The sequence below is a fragment of the Apodemus sylvaticus genome, chromosome 12, assembly GCF_947179515.1.
Source record: "Apodemus sylvaticus chromosome 12, mApoSyl1.1, whole genome shotgun sequence".
NCBI lineage: Eukaryota > Metazoa > Chordata > Mammalia > Rodentia > Muridae > Apodemus > Apodemus sylvaticus.
Genome location: NC_067483.1, coordinates 26,327,876 through 26,343,318, shown reverse-complemented (window position 1 = coordinate 26,343,318; position 15,443 = coordinate 26,327,876). Strand labels below are relative to the sequence as shown.

The following is a 15,443-nucleotide window of genomic DNA, read 5'->3' as shown; positions in this document are numbered from 1 at the left end:
AGAGGGCAATGCTGTGGACTTGGCAGTCCCCTTCCGCCTTTATACGGGTTCCGAGGGCTACACTCACGTTATCAGGACAGCAGGACAAGGGCTCTCCCGGCTGAGCCATCTTGTCAGCCCCTGCAGTTTATTTTTAAAAATTAAGTTCCAAACGCTGAGAGGGCTCAGATAACAAAGTGCTTGCCACACAAACATGAAAATCTTTTGAGTTCAATTTCTATAAACCATGCAAAACAGTCAGGCATGGTGACATATGCTTAGAATCCCTGTGCTGGAGAGAAAGAGCTAGCCTGTTCACTTGGTAAGTTCGAGGACAACAGTGATACTGTCTCCAAAACAGATGGAAGGCACTTGCGGAATAATAGCCCAAGTTTTTCTATGACCTCCAACTGCCATCCTAACTCCCTGGGGTAGATGCACGGGGCAGGCTTAGCAGTGACATTCCCATTGCCAAGACACCAACAAAGAGTCACTGAGGAGCCAGGGAAGGTGGCAGGAAGTATGCTGAGAGGCATGTCCTGGGATTCACTGACACATGGGACACTCCAAAAGGCTCACAATGGCATAGCTCCCAAGGATCCATACCCTTCAATATCTCCTTCACTCATTAGAAATAATTTCTGTACTCTCATCTGGAGCCACTACCTGGAATTAATAAAGTGAGTTATATTCCTACAAGCAACCAACAACTCAACCTGGAACTACATACAGACTGTCATATTACATACAAACTACATACAGATAACGGTAACCCTCCCACTGAGCCACTTCACATGTGAGTCCAGTCAAAGCTCCCTGGCGTCAATTCCTCTCTCAGAAGTGACAAGGACAGTAACAGTAAGGAATACAAGCTATCCATCTGAGACATAAGGTCCCCAAATCGCCACCATGGAAGACATCTCCATTTTTTTATACAGGCAATTTCCCCAAATTCACCTCCCAACATTTTTGTTACTTTAGCTTTCTAAGCAAAGTGACTCACAAACTAACACATCTACCTGTGTTCCCTGCAATTAAAGTTCTTCCCAAACACTCCACAAAGCATGGCCAGCGCTGTTGGTAACATTTGAAAGCTTGGACTTCAGGGGTTTTCTTTCCTTCTTTCTTTCTTTCTTTCTTTCTTTCTGTCTTTCTTTCTTTCTTTCTTTCTTTCTCTTTTTCTTTTTCTGGATTTGGTTTTTTCAAGAGACAGGTTTCTCTGTGTTGCCCTGGCTGTCCTGGAACTCACTCTGTAAACCAGGCTGGCCTCGAACTCAGAAATCTGCCTGCCTCTGCCTCCCAGAATGCTGTGATTACAGGCGTGCTCCACCACCACCCGGCTGGACTTCAGTTTTCTATTTTGATGGGCTAGCAATGGAAGCCAGGGCCTCACCACACTAGGCAGGCAGACACTCTCCAGCAGGGAGAAGCAGCCCCAGCCCTGTCTCTGCAAACTACTACAGCTGTGGTGAGGGGGCGGGTAGGAAGGGTGGCAGCTGTGGCCAGGGCCTCTGGCACATAGTGAAGAGGGACTATCTCCCTTTTGTAATGACCTCCAGAGAATTTTCTAGCACCCCTCTCTTTCGCCTTTGTATCCAATGCCAGAAAGTTCTCCTTTTAGCCCACTAAATCCTTCCACCCACTGTGCTGTCTCCCTGCCTCCTGCTCCTGTGGCACCAAGGCCCCACTAACACCATCACCTCTGCTGAAAAGTCCCCTCCTCACCTCAGGACGCCATCAAAATGAGTGCCTGCATGCCCAGAATGAAGGGCCCCTGCCATCACCTAGTCAGCCCACCTCTTTCTCACTTCCCCAGCTTCGGCCATGGTCTAAGTACTCTTACTCGTCACTGTAATCTTTTGTCCCGGGACACACATTCTTGAATTTGAGCGCCCTCCAAGCTCAACCCTTGGAACCTGCTGTGCACTCCTAAGCATGCTCTTCCTAACACTCATCTGGGCTTTCTCAGTTTCTCGGACCTCCATGTCTAGCTTAAAAGGCATGACGTTTCCTCTGTCTCCTCTCCCCAGTGTGTGTCAACTTTTTCAGTTTGTCTGTCCTGTTGTTTTTTTTTTTTTTAATCTCAAACTTTAAACAAAATTGTCCTCGAGCTTCCTTCCGAATCAGTTTTTAAATATTTCATTAACGAGACTAAAAATTCAAAGGAAACCTCAGTGTCCACGGTAACTCCTGCTTACTCCTGCTCTCTGCTAGAATGCTCCCTCCGACTGGCTGGGCTCGCTCAAACAGCATCTTCTTCCAACCCCTCCACACACATCAGCTATAACTTCCAACTCTTTACTTTTTAAAATATATCAACTATAAACCCACTATAAGACGCTCCAAGGTAGCACTGATTCGTCTGTTTGTCCACTGCTGCGTGTCCAAAGTTTAGGAGTCAGCACTCAACAGCCCAGTGTTTAGGAAACATTCGAAAAGTTATTCACTTAACCAAGGCTTGCTGGGCACCTCTTCCCGTGCAAGTTTGTTCTATTACATTGTCTCCGCCTTTATAAAGCATTGGTGGAACACAAGACTGCGTTAGGGGCGCAAGACTGAAAACTATGGACAAATGCCAGAAGTTCAGAAGAAAAGGCCTGGGTATGGGCTTGGTCCAGCGGGCCATCGCTGCGCGTTGCACCGGGGATTCTTCCCTAGATTCCCTGAAAGGGGTCGGCACGTCCCTTTTCCCAGGCGGAGAAGTTACTTCAACCAGCGATGCAACTTCCGGCCTCTTTCCAATCGGCATGAGATTTAAAGGGAAAGAATCTTACTGACTTCTACTCTCCTCCCGCAGCACCCCATTTCACGCGTTCTCAGCTCCTGCCAGGTCCTGCCCAACCGCCCAGACCAAGCGTCCCGTCCGTCCCTTCCCCCAAGGGGAAAAAAAAACCTGAAAGGCGTCCCACCTGCTCCCAACGTGCCCCGCGGCTCCTCCCCGCGCGTGCGCAATAAGCTCCCTCTTGAGTCGGGGAAGGGATGGAGCTCTCCGCCTAGGATGGACACGCCCCGAAAGCAGATCCGGCTTCTGATTGGCTGCGGCCGCTCGCCCGAGCTCTGTTGGAACGTGGGGGCTGTGCTTTTAAAGGCGCTAGCCGGCCCGCCCTGGAACTTGATTGCTGCTGCCTCTTCTGAGCTTGCTCCCGCGCTTTCGGCGTCCAGGTCACCTCACCAGTATGTCTCAGGTACTGCGCGTGCCCCGCCGGGCTGCGAACATGCAGTGGGTTTGCGAGCATCATCCCGCGGGGTCTCTTTCCTCTGATACCCCGCAGCTGTTCTGGGATCTGAGCCCAGCTCATAGACTGGGGAGCGGAACTTTTTCCTTTGCAGATTTCTGAAACTGCCACCCACGCCGGAACTGCTAGAGAGTTGAGGGCGGCCTGGACTCCTGGAGGAAACAGGAACTGTTTCCCTCGAAAGAAAGATGGGGTGTAAGGGGGAAGGAAGGGCAGGGAAGATTGAGTCCCACACTGGGAAGAACCTAATGGAATAGAGGGGCACTCACGGAGGCCCTAACTGAAGAGCCTGGAGGTCCGGGAAGGTATTTAGTCTTGTGCTTGGCATGCCCCTGCACAAAAGAGATCTGAGTAGGTGAGGTGGTCCCCAGGAGCCTTTCTTCCCTCCAGTGGCGACCACTATCTAGGACTGAGCCCTGTAGGGCGATCTCTGGCTCCTCCCACTTGCCTCTCCCTAATCTGGGCACTGGGACAGAGGTCAACGCAGAGCTCCAGGCCCCAGTAGGAAGGGACCAGCTGGCTCCCGACCCTGGATTCCATCGCATTCGCGTCCTGAACCCTAATCGGCTGTTTTGATCACGCCACGTTTTCCCCTTACTGCCCAGTCAATCTCCGCTGATCATAGGTCAGGCTCTGCTGAAACCCCAGCAATGGTTGGATCTGGGCCAGTGGTGGCCAAGGCAGTTAGTTGGGCACGAAAATTTTCAAGGGCGTGTACTTCCACTGTGAGCCAAGTCTATTCCCAGCCCTTGACACACTGCGCTGTAACTGTTTGAGTGGACAGGTGGGCCTTTAGGGAATCTTAACAAGAAGAGGGGGTTGGGAAGGAGTGCTGCTCTCCACTTTCCCATCCATCCCTGGACTCTCCCACTCAGGAAGCATCCTGCATCCCTCTCCCTCATAGGCTGACTTTGACAAAGCTGCTGAGGAGGTGAAGCGCCTCAAGACCCAGCCAACTGATGAAGAGATGCTGTTCATCTACAGTCACTTCAAACAAGCGACTGTGGGCGATGTAAATACAGGTATGGCCAGCTTCTCAGCAGAGCGGGCCAAGTTGGCTCGGCCACCCAGGGTTGTGAGAACTTCGCTCTCCAAACTGCCCGAGGACGTGATAACAGAACATTGCTATCTAGACTTTAAGCTGGTCACCTGCCAAGACCTTCTCCTTCAACTCGTAGTGGATTCAGTGTAGCTTTAGAAGGACTTTACTGATCATCTCAGCGCCCTCCGTGAAGGAAGCGGAGGCTCCAGAGGGGAAGCTTACTCTCAGCTCTGTTGCGCAGCAGTCCTTTTCTTGAGCCTCCTGTTTCCGTCAGATGCTAAGCTCTTCTCACAGAGAGCTTGGCAGCCTCCCCAAGCCTAATAGATGAGCAGGGACATGGCTGGTACCCCGGGAACAAGCCAGAAGTGCTGCTGGCCCAAGCCTGCCCTATCCAGGTGACTTTTCTCCCTGTCCAAAAATCTTGGGCAGACTTTGCTTTTTTGGCAAATAGTCAAGGTTGGTGGGCCAGCCTGTCTCTGCCCCTCCAGCACTGGGTTATAAGCACAGGCTGCTGTGTGGCCTTATATTTTATTTTCCCTCCCACATGAGTCCTAGGAGTCAAACTCAGACCCTCATACTTTGTTGGCTGACCGTCTCTCCAGCCCCTTAGTATAGATGTTGAAACTATGCTATTGATTACCTTGGTCTGTGATACTGTCTTTTCTTCTGCCTTGGCTGTATACTGAGATAGCAGTACAGTGTGTTCTCGAAAGGACTCATGACCCATAGAAGGAAATGTGGGCCTCAGCCACCCACCAAGCATGGCCTCCAATTCCACTGGAGTGGCCAGCCAAGCAGGTCAGAGATTTGAGGGCTTAAAAACATCCAGGAAAGAGACACAGTGGGAAGGAATCAGGGAGGCAGGGAACTGAGGTTTTGTTTTGTTTTTTTGTTTGTTTTTTTGTTTTTGTTTTTTTTTTTTTTTTTTTTTTGGCTGTACTGATTCAGTACAACAGAGATTAGCCACAAGTGGCTACATGGTTTTAGCTGAAAATAGCTAAACCTAAGTAATGCCAAAAGCCCAGTCTGTAGTTACGTGAGCTGTGTTTCAAGGGCTCAGTGGCCACTGGGGGCAAATGGCTTCTGAATTAGATGCTGCAGGGAGCAGTGAAATGGCTAGCAGGTAAAGGCTCCTGCTGTCATGCATGGCTATCTAAAGGACCCACTTGGTGAAAGGAGAGAATTGACTCTCAAAAGTTGCCCTCTGGCTTCCACACCTGCACAGTGGTGTGCACACATGTGCACCCCAGTACACAAATTAATTAACTGAATGTTGGCAAATGTATATTTCCATCTAGGGAGAACAGACTGTCAGGGAGTCTTCCTCTGGGGTTCTGAGGGTTCCTTTGCAGGCACGGTCTTCCTGTGGGGTTCCTGCAACCTTTTTTTCTCAGACTCAGTGTCCCAAGCTGTCTACTCTGCAGCTTCTGCTCCTAGCAATGAAATTGTCCCCAAGGAAGAGTGGTGGAAGGGCGGTGTGGCCCTCAGACAAAACCCCTAAAAGTCGGCCAGGAGTCCAGAGTTGTTTTTTAGATTTGTTGCTGTTGTTTTAATTTTATGTGCATTGGCATATTGACTGCGTGTCTATCTGTGTGAGAGTTCTCAGATCCCCTGGAACTGGAGTTACAGTTGAGAGCTGCTACGTGGGTGCTGGGAATCGAACCTAGGCCGTCTGGGAGAGCGGCCCGTGCTCTTAAGTGCTGGGCCCTCTCTCCAGCCTTTTTTTTTTTTCTTCAGAATTTTTGGATTCTGAACCACACAAATAGATGTTTATTTATTTATTTTGATTAAAGTCGAGGTTTGGTTTGGTTTTGAGGGTTTTTAAGTCTCCCCTCCCACACTCTCTATTTTGTTTAAGTCAGAGTCTCATGTAGCTGAGGCTGACCCAGATTCACTATATAACCAAAAATCACATTGAATTTCTGACCCTCCTCTTTCTACCGTACAGATCTTAATTACCATGCCCGGTTGATCTGGTTCTGGGGCTAGGACCCAGGGTTGGGGCACGCTAGGCCAGTGCTCCACCAACGCAGCCACCTCCCTGGCCCTTTTATTACTTAATATCTTTCTAATTTTGAAACAGTCTCACTAAGCCACTCACTCATTCTGGCTTCAAGCTCTCTGTAGGCCACGCCATGGGCTTTCCCTCCTCCTGCCCCTGTGACCTTTAGTAGGGCTGGCATCATGGGTGTGAACACCATTCCTGCCTGTTTTCTTTTATTGTATTATATTTGATTTTTTGAGACAGATCCTCGCATAGCCTGGGATGGCCTCAAGCCTACTGGGTAGCCATGATGACATTGAATTCCTGATCCTCCTGCCTTGACTTCCTGAAGTGCTGGGATTGCAGGTGTGCGGTGCTTTGCCATTCCCTATTCACACATGTTGTAGCTCTCTGGGGCCGGACGTGCTAGGGAGGCTTCTGCTAGGGAAGCTTCACCCCAGCTCCGGGAAGAGTGGGGTTTTTGTTTTTCAAAGTAAAACATTGGGTTTTAAACCTTTAACTTCACAGTTCAAAAAAAACCTAGGACATTTATTTTTTTTTATCCTGTCTTCTCTCAGATTTACATTTGGGTTGCTATAAGCACATCTGGGTTTCTTACAATAGAACCCACTGTGTGAGATACTAGGAGTTCTTTAAAACTGTGATAAGAATGCTGGAGCTTAGCTCCTCACGATTGATGGCTTCTGACTGGGGTGGGAGGGGGAGGAGTCGGCTTTCTTTAAGGGGCCGGCCACTGGGAGTTTGACCACGCTCCAGGGAGTATCCGGGCAACGCACATTAGACTTGATTTGTTTGGGTTTTTGATTTTCTTTTTTCAGGTTTTTTTTTCCCCACGGGGATGTTAGAAGGGGGAAAACTGGAAGGACTTGGAAGTGTAGTTAGGGTTCATGATAATAATCAATACAAATAATGTTATAAAAAGTCTTGATACCAAGGAGTAGTGGTGCATTCCTTTAAAACCCCAGCACTCAGGAGGCAGAGGCAGGTGGAGCTCTGCGAATTCAAGGCCAGCCTGGTCTACAGAGTGAGTTCCAGGACAGCCTAGGCTATGTAGAAAAACCATGTTTTGAAAAACAAACAACAACAATAACAAATTTTTGGCTTTCATGGGAATAGTTGAAAGTTCTCCATCAGAACTTGCAGCAAACCTAATGGCGTCTGCTCATCCCTTGCTGCAGATCGGCCGGGGCTGTTGGACCTCAAGGGCAAAGCCAAGTGGGACGCATGGAACAAGCTGAAAGGTAACAAACCCATTGTGAGCACCCCCTCCTGTGCGTGGCAGGGCACTGAAGACTCCCTGCGGGAGGGGAGGGCAAAGGTCAGGAGACGCATCTGGGAAGCCGGCCCAGCTCAGCCTCACACAGAGAAAACTAGGTCATACCCTTTCTTTTCCCTCCGAATGTTGCCGATGCCTTTTCTAAGAGCTCTGTTTCTGGGCATAGGAGTTGTCTGGAGGGAAAGAGCCTGGAGATCAGGCCACTGAGAAACAGACTGGGGAGCGATATTGTTACCATGGTCTTTGGCTGTGTCCAGAGTTAGGAGAGTTCTGTCCGCACCTCTATCTCCCCAACAAGGCCAGGCAGTGACCCCTTAGCCGAGTGGCCTTCCCCAGTTCCCTTTCAGCCAGAAGGGCTCATGAGAAAGGGCGATGAGGTAATGCAGGCAGTGAATGGGACTATTATTTGCTAAAGCACAATCATCCAAGAAGTGTCCAGGATCCACTAGATCACGTGCTCCCAATGGCTGCAAGCCCCAAAAGCTGGCACCAAGGCCGTTGGCAGCTTCCGTGCGCTTGCTAGCCAGTTGCTGAATAAGCCTTCTGTCCTCTCACAAGGGAGAAAGGCATGAACTCAGGAAGGGCCCCAGCACACTAAAATGCACTGCTAGGGGATCATGCAAGTCTGGCTGTTTCTTTTCCACACCATTCTCAGGCCCCTGGGCAGCGAGTGCCTCACAATGAGCTCTCAGTCCCTGAGGACTTCTCGTTTCCCTAGGGGACTCTAGGAACCGAGTTTGTATGCATGGTCCCTTGTGCCACAGCAAGGGGACAAAGATTTGCTTCATTCCTCTCCAAGAACCAGCTACGTTTTGCACAGTCCTCAGCTCTTCTTGCGACTTCTCTGGGGAGAGGGCGTCTGGCTTAGCTTTCTCACAGCCAACAATACAGCTGTGGGAGATAAGAAGTCCAAAACAAACAGTCCATAGGCTAAAGTCAAACATGAGCTTATTAGCACCAGAAAAATCAGTGCAGGGACACTTGCCTGCTCGTCTAGAAGGCTGAGGCCCACGCTGTCTCCTGCCCTACTTTCATGCAGGAGCTTAGCATGGTAAAGCGGACCCTGGAGTGGCTTGAGTCTCGTCCTCAGGCCATCCCTGAGCTTTCCTAGACATGTAGGAAACAACCTCCAACTATTTAACTGGGATGACAGCAGGTGTAGCCACCTGTGGCCCAGCACATGGACAAGTATAGAGGGTTAGTTCATGATTATCATGGGAGAAAGCAGACAGACATAATGCTGCAGTGTCAAAAGCTTAGATATCTGGGGCTAGGGAGATTGCTCAGTCAGCAAGGTGCCTGTCATGCAAGCACAAGGACCCGAGTTCAGATCCCCAGTGCCTATGTAAAGAGTCAGGCACAGCAGCAGGCATCTGTAACCTGGAAGGGGCAGAGACAAGCAGATTGATCCTCTAAGCTCACTGGCCAATCCATGAGCTCCAGGTTCAGTGAGAAATCCTGTCTCATAAAATAAAATGGAGGGTCTGGTGAGATGGCTCAGTGGGGACAGGTGCTTGCCACCAAAGCCAACAACTTGAGCTGGATCCCAGAGCCCACATGGGGATCGGTTCCCTCAAGTTGCCTTCTGCCGTCTACCCTTGCTGTTGTATGCATATGCCCCCTTCCTCCTGTCTTCGTTACTGTTGTGTTGCTGTGAAGAGACACCATGACCAAGGCAACGCTGCTTGCTCACAGTTTTAGAGGGTAGTCCATGATTATCATGGCAGAAAGCAGACAGACAGGATGGTAAAACAGTAAGCTGAGACCTTTATATGCTGGTCCAAGGCAGTAGAGACTGAGCCTGACATTGGCTTTTCAAACTTTAAACCCCACCCCCAGCGGCCTGCCTCCTCCGATAAGGCCACAGCTTCTGATCCTCCTCAAACAGTTCCATTGACTGGAGACCAAGCATTTAAACCATTCTCACTCAGATCACCACCACGACCACCACCCCTTGCAAAATACATACATCATTTTTTAAATAGTTAATGTGAGGTTGGAGAGATAGTTAATGGATTAGGGGCACGTATGGCTCTTACAGAGGATTTGGATTTGGTTCCCAGAACTTACAAGTGGCTCACAACTCCCTGTAACTCCAGATCTAAGAGATCCGGACACACTTCCACAGGTACCTGCATGCATTGGGTACATGTACATACTAATTGTCTTAGGGTTCTGTTGCCGTTTAGAGACACCATAAGCAAGGCAACTCTTACAAAGACAACATTCAATTGGGGCTGGCTCACAGTTTCAGAGGTTCAGTCCATTATCATCATGTCAGGAAGCATGGCAGCTTGTGGTCAGTGCTACAGGACATGAGAGTTCTGCATCTTGATCCACAGGCAGCAGAAGGAGACTGAGTGTCACACTAGACATAGCTTGAACATAGGAGACCTTGAAGCCTGCCCCCACAGGACACACTTCCTCCAACAAGGCCACACCTCCTTTCCCCCCCAAAAAAATTTTATTGATTATATTCTTCATTTACATTTCAAATGCTAAAACCTTTCCCAGTTTCCCCCCTCCCCAAAAACTCCCAATCCCTCCCCCCACCCCCTGCCTCCAAGTATATGCCCCTCCACCTGACCTACTCCCACCTCTCCCCTCTCGATTTCCCTTTGCTGGGGCCTCTATTGAGCCTTCACAGAACCAAGGACCTTTCCTCCCACTGATGCCCAACAAAGCATTCCTCTGCCGCATTTTTGGCTGGAACCATGTGTACCTCTTGATTGATGGTTTAGTCCCTGGGAGTCCTGGGGCATCTGGGTGGCCGACATCGTTGTTCTTCTCATGGGTCTGTAAACTCCTTCAGCTCCTCTGGACCACCCTCCAACTTCTCCATTGGGGACCCCACGCCCAGTCCAATGGTTGGCTGCCAGCATCTGCCTCTGTATCTGTAAGGCTCTGCAGGGCCCCTCCGGAGACAACCATAACAGGCTCCTTTCGGTATGCATAATAGTGTCAGGGTTTGGTGACTGTTTATAGGATGAATCCCCAGGTAGAGCAGTCTCTGGGAAGGCCACACCTCTTAATAGTGCCACTCCCTATGGGCCAAACATTCAAACACATGAGGCTGTGGGAGCCATACCTATTCAAACCACCATGTTGATTAATAAATTAGCAAATACTAAGTAGAGAGGGAGACTAGAAGACACATGACATGTAACTCTGACATTGCACCCATGTGCATATTTGACATGTATCGCTGACCTCTACATTGCATACACATATGCACTTGACATGTAACTCTGACCTCTATATCGCACACATGTGCACACTTGACATGTAACTCTGACCTCTACATTGCACACACGTGCACACTTGACATGTAACTCTGACCTCTACATTGCACACACGGGCACACTTGACATGTAACTCTGACCTCTATATCACACACATGTGCACACTTGACATGTAACTGACCTCTACATTGCACACATGTGCACACTTGACATGTAACTCTGACCTCTACCTCGCACACATGTGCATACTTGACATGTAACTCTGACCCCTACCTCGCACACACATGCACACTTGCTGGCAAACACCCAGACACATATACTGCATCCACTGCACACACAGGTTTTTCAAAAGCAAAGGCTGGGCACCCTGGCCAGCACCATGTCTTTCTAGTACACAGCCTCCCTGATGTGTCTTCCTGCCAATTCCTTCCAGGGACTTCCAAGGAAAGTGCCATGAAGACCTACGTGGAGAAGGTAGAAGAGCTGAAGAAGAAATACGGGATATAAACGGCCAGATTTGGTGGCCAGCCACATGTGTGACCTGTGAGGACATAATGCCTTGTTCTTTTTCTAATGTAGATCATAGGGCTCTGATGCACTAGGGCCAGAGTTATCCCCCGCTCCTTCTTCCCGTGTAGTTTTTACCTGAGATCAATTAAAAGTACATTTGTTACTCTATGCCTCGGCTACTCTATTGTCTGGGTTCGTGTGTGTGTGTGTGTGTGTGTGTAATTTTTATTACCTTTAAATGTGTTTTATGTGTGTACAAGTGGGTATGAGTGCAATCAAACACGTGGAGATCAGAGGACAACTTGCAGGTTTCCTCCCCTACCATGTAGGTCCTAAGGCCCGAACTCTGGTTATCAGGTGGTTTTTTTTTAACCACTGAGCCATCTCACCAGCCCATCCTCGAGGTTCTTGAAATAACTTCCCGTCCTCTAATCTCTCATCTCTGCTTCCTTCTAATGATGTGCTTTGGGGCTTGGGGTGTGGCTCAGTTTGGTAGAGTGCCTGCCCTGCATGCACAGACCCATGGGTTCAATTCCCTAACACTGGGTAGGGGTGGGGGGGGGGGAATCAGGCCTGCTGCTAGTGCACAGTTGTGATCCCAGCACCCAGGAGGTAGATTCAGGCCATCTCCTGGTGACAGAGCAAATTTAAGACTAACCTGGACTACACGAGACCCTGTGTCATAAAAGTTAAAATCAATGAAGATGCGTCCTTCGAATGTTTCAACCCTCTTTACTGGGTGGGATTCGAGGGAGTGGTCACACTCATCCCGGGTGTGGGCGCAGCCGAGGTGAGGGGCTGGGTTGTAGGAGTAGCCTTCCTTCCTCCTGCTTCCATCTGCCTCAGATGAGGTGAGATGCTGTAAGAGCCCCATCTCGGGGCCACCGTCAGGTTCTAAGGAAGGCAGGGTTAACAGCGTTTGAGCATTGCCTGGATCCAGAGCAGCAGAGCATGAGTGCGACATCCTTAGGAGCAGAGCGTCCTGGGCTGAGCTCTCCCAGGGCGCCTTTCGAAGCTGAGCCCCAGTGCAGGCAGAGAAACTGGTCACCAGTGAGCTGAGGGCTTCCTCGGCAGGACGAGGGAGAGCAGGGCTTGGGAAGGCCACAGAAGAGTGTGGCTGGACTGCACCAGGATTGCTGTTCAAAAGAAAAGAAACAGCAGGCAAGTGCATGCTCCAGGCGGGTCCCTGCTGCAGCCTGGAACATACTGTAGTGCTTTTCCCATTTCATGGGTGACAACAACATTGAGGCTGAAAGAACTCAGGAAATCTCCAAGGGCAAGTAGCTCTCCAGACAATCCTCCTCCAGAGCCCAGGTCCACAGACACAATTCTGCCTCACCCCAGAACAACAGTGAGGTCTGAGAGCTGCTCACCCGGGCTGGTAAATAAACAATCAAAGCAGCTTTTAAATGCCGCTCTGATGCTGTCTCCAAAGCCAAAGCCTGAGGAAGGGTGGGAAGGAGGCTTCGTCCTGGGGTCTGGCACCCTCTGCACCGCAGAACAGGAAAGAACCGGCTTGAACATGTGTAATTCTGTTCTAGGCAATGCGAACCCAAAGAAGTGGCTGTAGAGGTGCCATCTGCGTGCTGAGGAGATGGCACTGTCTGTGGGGCCTGAGATCTGTCCCCAGAGCCCTTAACAAGCTGGGCGTATCAGCACGCATTTATAATCCTGGCACCAGAGACAGAAGCAGGCAGATCCCTGGGGCTCTCTAGGAACCAGCCTAGCCTACCTGGTGAGTTTTAGGCCAGTGAGAGCCTGTCTTTTAAATAAGGTGGACAAGGGAGGTGGCTCAGCAATTAAGAACACTTGCTGTTCCTGCAGAGGACCCAGGATGGCTAACTGCCTCTAACTCCATTTTGGATCCCACACACTCTTCTGGCTTCTATGGTCACCAAGCATGAATATGGTACAGACAGATAAAAACACTCATACACATAAAAATAACTCTTTTTTTTAAAATGACATTTAAAGCTGTTCTCTGGCCAACACGCATACGCGTGCACACACACATACACCATCTGAGTTAGTTGGGTTTTGCTTTAACACAGCAAGTGGCCAAGATTACATGCACCCAGAGGCTGTGACAGGGTGGTGTATGAGGAAGTTTGGTTTTCCCGGGCTGGTAATGAAATGGCAGTCCGAGGCAGGGCATCTACTGTCTTGTTCTGCCCTACCTAGCTCATTCCACAGAGGCTGTCAAGACCACTCAACTCAACCATTTGCTTGCTCTGTTAGTGGCTATTCCAAAAGTAAATCAGTTTTGAAACACTCCCAGAAAGGGGGTGCACCAAGACTCAGGCGGGGCAATGCATGCCCGGGGTCCCAGTTGCCTGGAGACTAACATAGGAGGTTCAAATAGGAGATCAGCCTGGACAAGGCCCTGTCTGTAGAAGGCACAGGGGTCTTGTTTTCACAGTAAGGCCTGACCATACAGACTGCACAGAGCTCACCAAGCTACTAACCCCCTCAGCTCCCAGCCTTATGGGTAGGAACCAGAGTAGACCTTTCCCTTTGAAGATACAACCCTGTGTATTTTAACCATCCTGTCTCATTGGCTCCACTAGACCCTTATCTTAAGCCCACACATCCACCCCCATCTATAATACAATCCTCCAGAAGACCTTATCATGAGCATTGTTTACCTGGAGCCTGCTACCTTAACCTTTTTTTGTTTGTTTTTGTCTTTTGTTTTTTTCTCTTTTTTTTGTTTTCTGTTTTTTGTTTTGTTTCTTTTTCTGAGACAGGGTTTCTCTGTGTAGCCCAGACTGTCCTGGAATCCACTCTGTAGACCAGGCTGGCCTCAAACTCAGAAATCCTCCTGTCTCTGCCTCCCAAGTGCTGAGATTAAAGGTGTGTGACACCACCGCCCAGATTCCTTAATCTTTATGGAAGAGTAACCTATCTTTATGGGAGGTTACTAGTCTCTTAAAAGTGTTGTGACAGCCGGGCGAAGGTGGGAAGGTGGCGCATGCCTGTAATCCCAGCACTCTCGGAGGCAGAGGCAGGCGGATTTCTGAGTTCGAGGCCAGCCTGATCTACAGAGTGAGTTCCAGGACAGCCAGGGCTACACAGAGAAACCCTGTCTCAAAAAAAAACAAATCAAAAAGAAAAAAAAAAAAAAGAAAAGGAAAAAAAGGTGTTGTGACGTAGTTGGTTCGTGTCTTAAGCTTTGTAGACATGGGATTGAGTTAATTATCACCAGAAAACATTTTTCCAAATTGCACTGTGCTTAAAAATAAATGATCTGGAATTCGACTCTTAAGGAGGTTTGAACCAACACTGACCACAGAGTCCTGTTGAACCAAATTTCCTTCTAACCTCTCTTGGGTGGACACCACTGGCCGTGATGTTTGCAGAGACACCTCCTCCATAGTACTCCATCTCAAAAAAAAAAAAAAAAGAAATCCACAATATCTCGACAGTAGACGGTAAGTTTAGCATGGAGAGATGGGGAGAGGCAGGCAGAAAATTAAGGGGGAAATACCCCCTAAGTAAAGGTTAAAATGTCCCTCTCCGTGCAGATTTGGCTCAAGGCTTAACTCCGCAAGCTCCCCAGGAGGGTGGCAGTGAGCCTTTGTTAGACTGGGAGAGGCTTGCAGCGTGGGGCTGGCCCGGGGGAGGTTCCTTTATCGAGATCTTGTCTGCCAGCAGCTTTTAACTACAATCGCTAGCAGCCTCCAGCCCTAGAGTCGTGGGAGTCCGGGAGGGCTTCCATCCGGAGCTTGCGGTCACTCAGCTCAGGCCCTCAGCTGCGTGACTGGATAAGGAAGACCCCACAGCCTTCTGGCTCACTTGTAGCTCTTGAGGCAAATGGGCCTGCCGGGCAGGGCACCATGTCCTCACTTTTCCTGTAAGGAAGCCTTCAGGCCGGATCTTCTGGCCCCAGGACAGCCTTTGGGCCGCATGACAGTGCTGCTCTGTGGGTGTGGGAAGGAACCATTCTGTGTACATGGGAAGGCGGGTGGCCTTGGACTGCCCCTTTGGCGGCCTCCTTGTTTAGTGAGCATTTAACAGGGCTTTCCTTTATGGTCTTATTCTGTGTTTGCAGGTCACCCCACAGTCCTTTGGTGTGGAAAGGACATCTGGTTACAGTGAACTTGCTCTTGGGGGACACGTTGCAAGATGTTATGCAGATGCCCGAGGACACTGA

General features: G+C 49.7%; 2 protein-coding genes across 3 annotated transcripts in view; one reads left to right on the top strand and one right to left on the bottom strand.

Annotated features, from left to right (window-relative positions):
- Nucleotides 1-2,956, bottom strand: part of C12H2orf76 (chromosome 12 C2orf76 homolog) — a 75,621-nt gene extending 72,665 nt beyond the window's left edge. For both annotated transcript variants that reach the window (XM_052200558.1, XM_052200559.1), the window contains exon 1: nt 2,889-2,956. The gene's annotated coding sequence lies outside the window, so the exon portion shown is untranslated. The remainder of the gene's footprint in view (nt 1-2,888) is intronic.
- A 91-nt stretch (nt 2,957-3,047) lies between these two features.
- On the top strand, nt 3,048-11,458 carry Dbi (diazepam binding inhibitor, acyl-CoA binding protein). The gene is made up of 4 exons (XM_052200560.1): nt 3,048-3,164; nt 4,120-4,237; nt 7,441-7,503; nt 11,214-11,458. Exons 1-4 carry the CDS (start codon nt 3,156-3,158, stop codon nt 11,285-11,287), a joined length of 264 nt encoding a protein of 87 aa, XP_052056520.1. The 5' UTR covers nt 3,048-3,155; the 3' UTR covers nt 11,288-11,458.
- The last annotated feature ends 3,985 nt before the right edge of the window (nt 11,459-15,443 follow it).

Bases quoted from the DNA above. Each gene is read 5' to 3' on its own strand.
- Dbi (XM_052200560.1), top strand. The intron at 4,238-7,440 runs GTATGGCCAGCT...CCCTTGCTGCAG, and splicing joins TGTGGGCGATGTAAATACAG to ATCGGCCGGGGCTGTTGGAC. The intron at 7,504-11,213 runs GTAACAAACCCA...AATTCCTTCCAG, and splicing joins CGCATGGAACAAGCTGAAAG to GGACTTCCAAGGAAAGTGCC.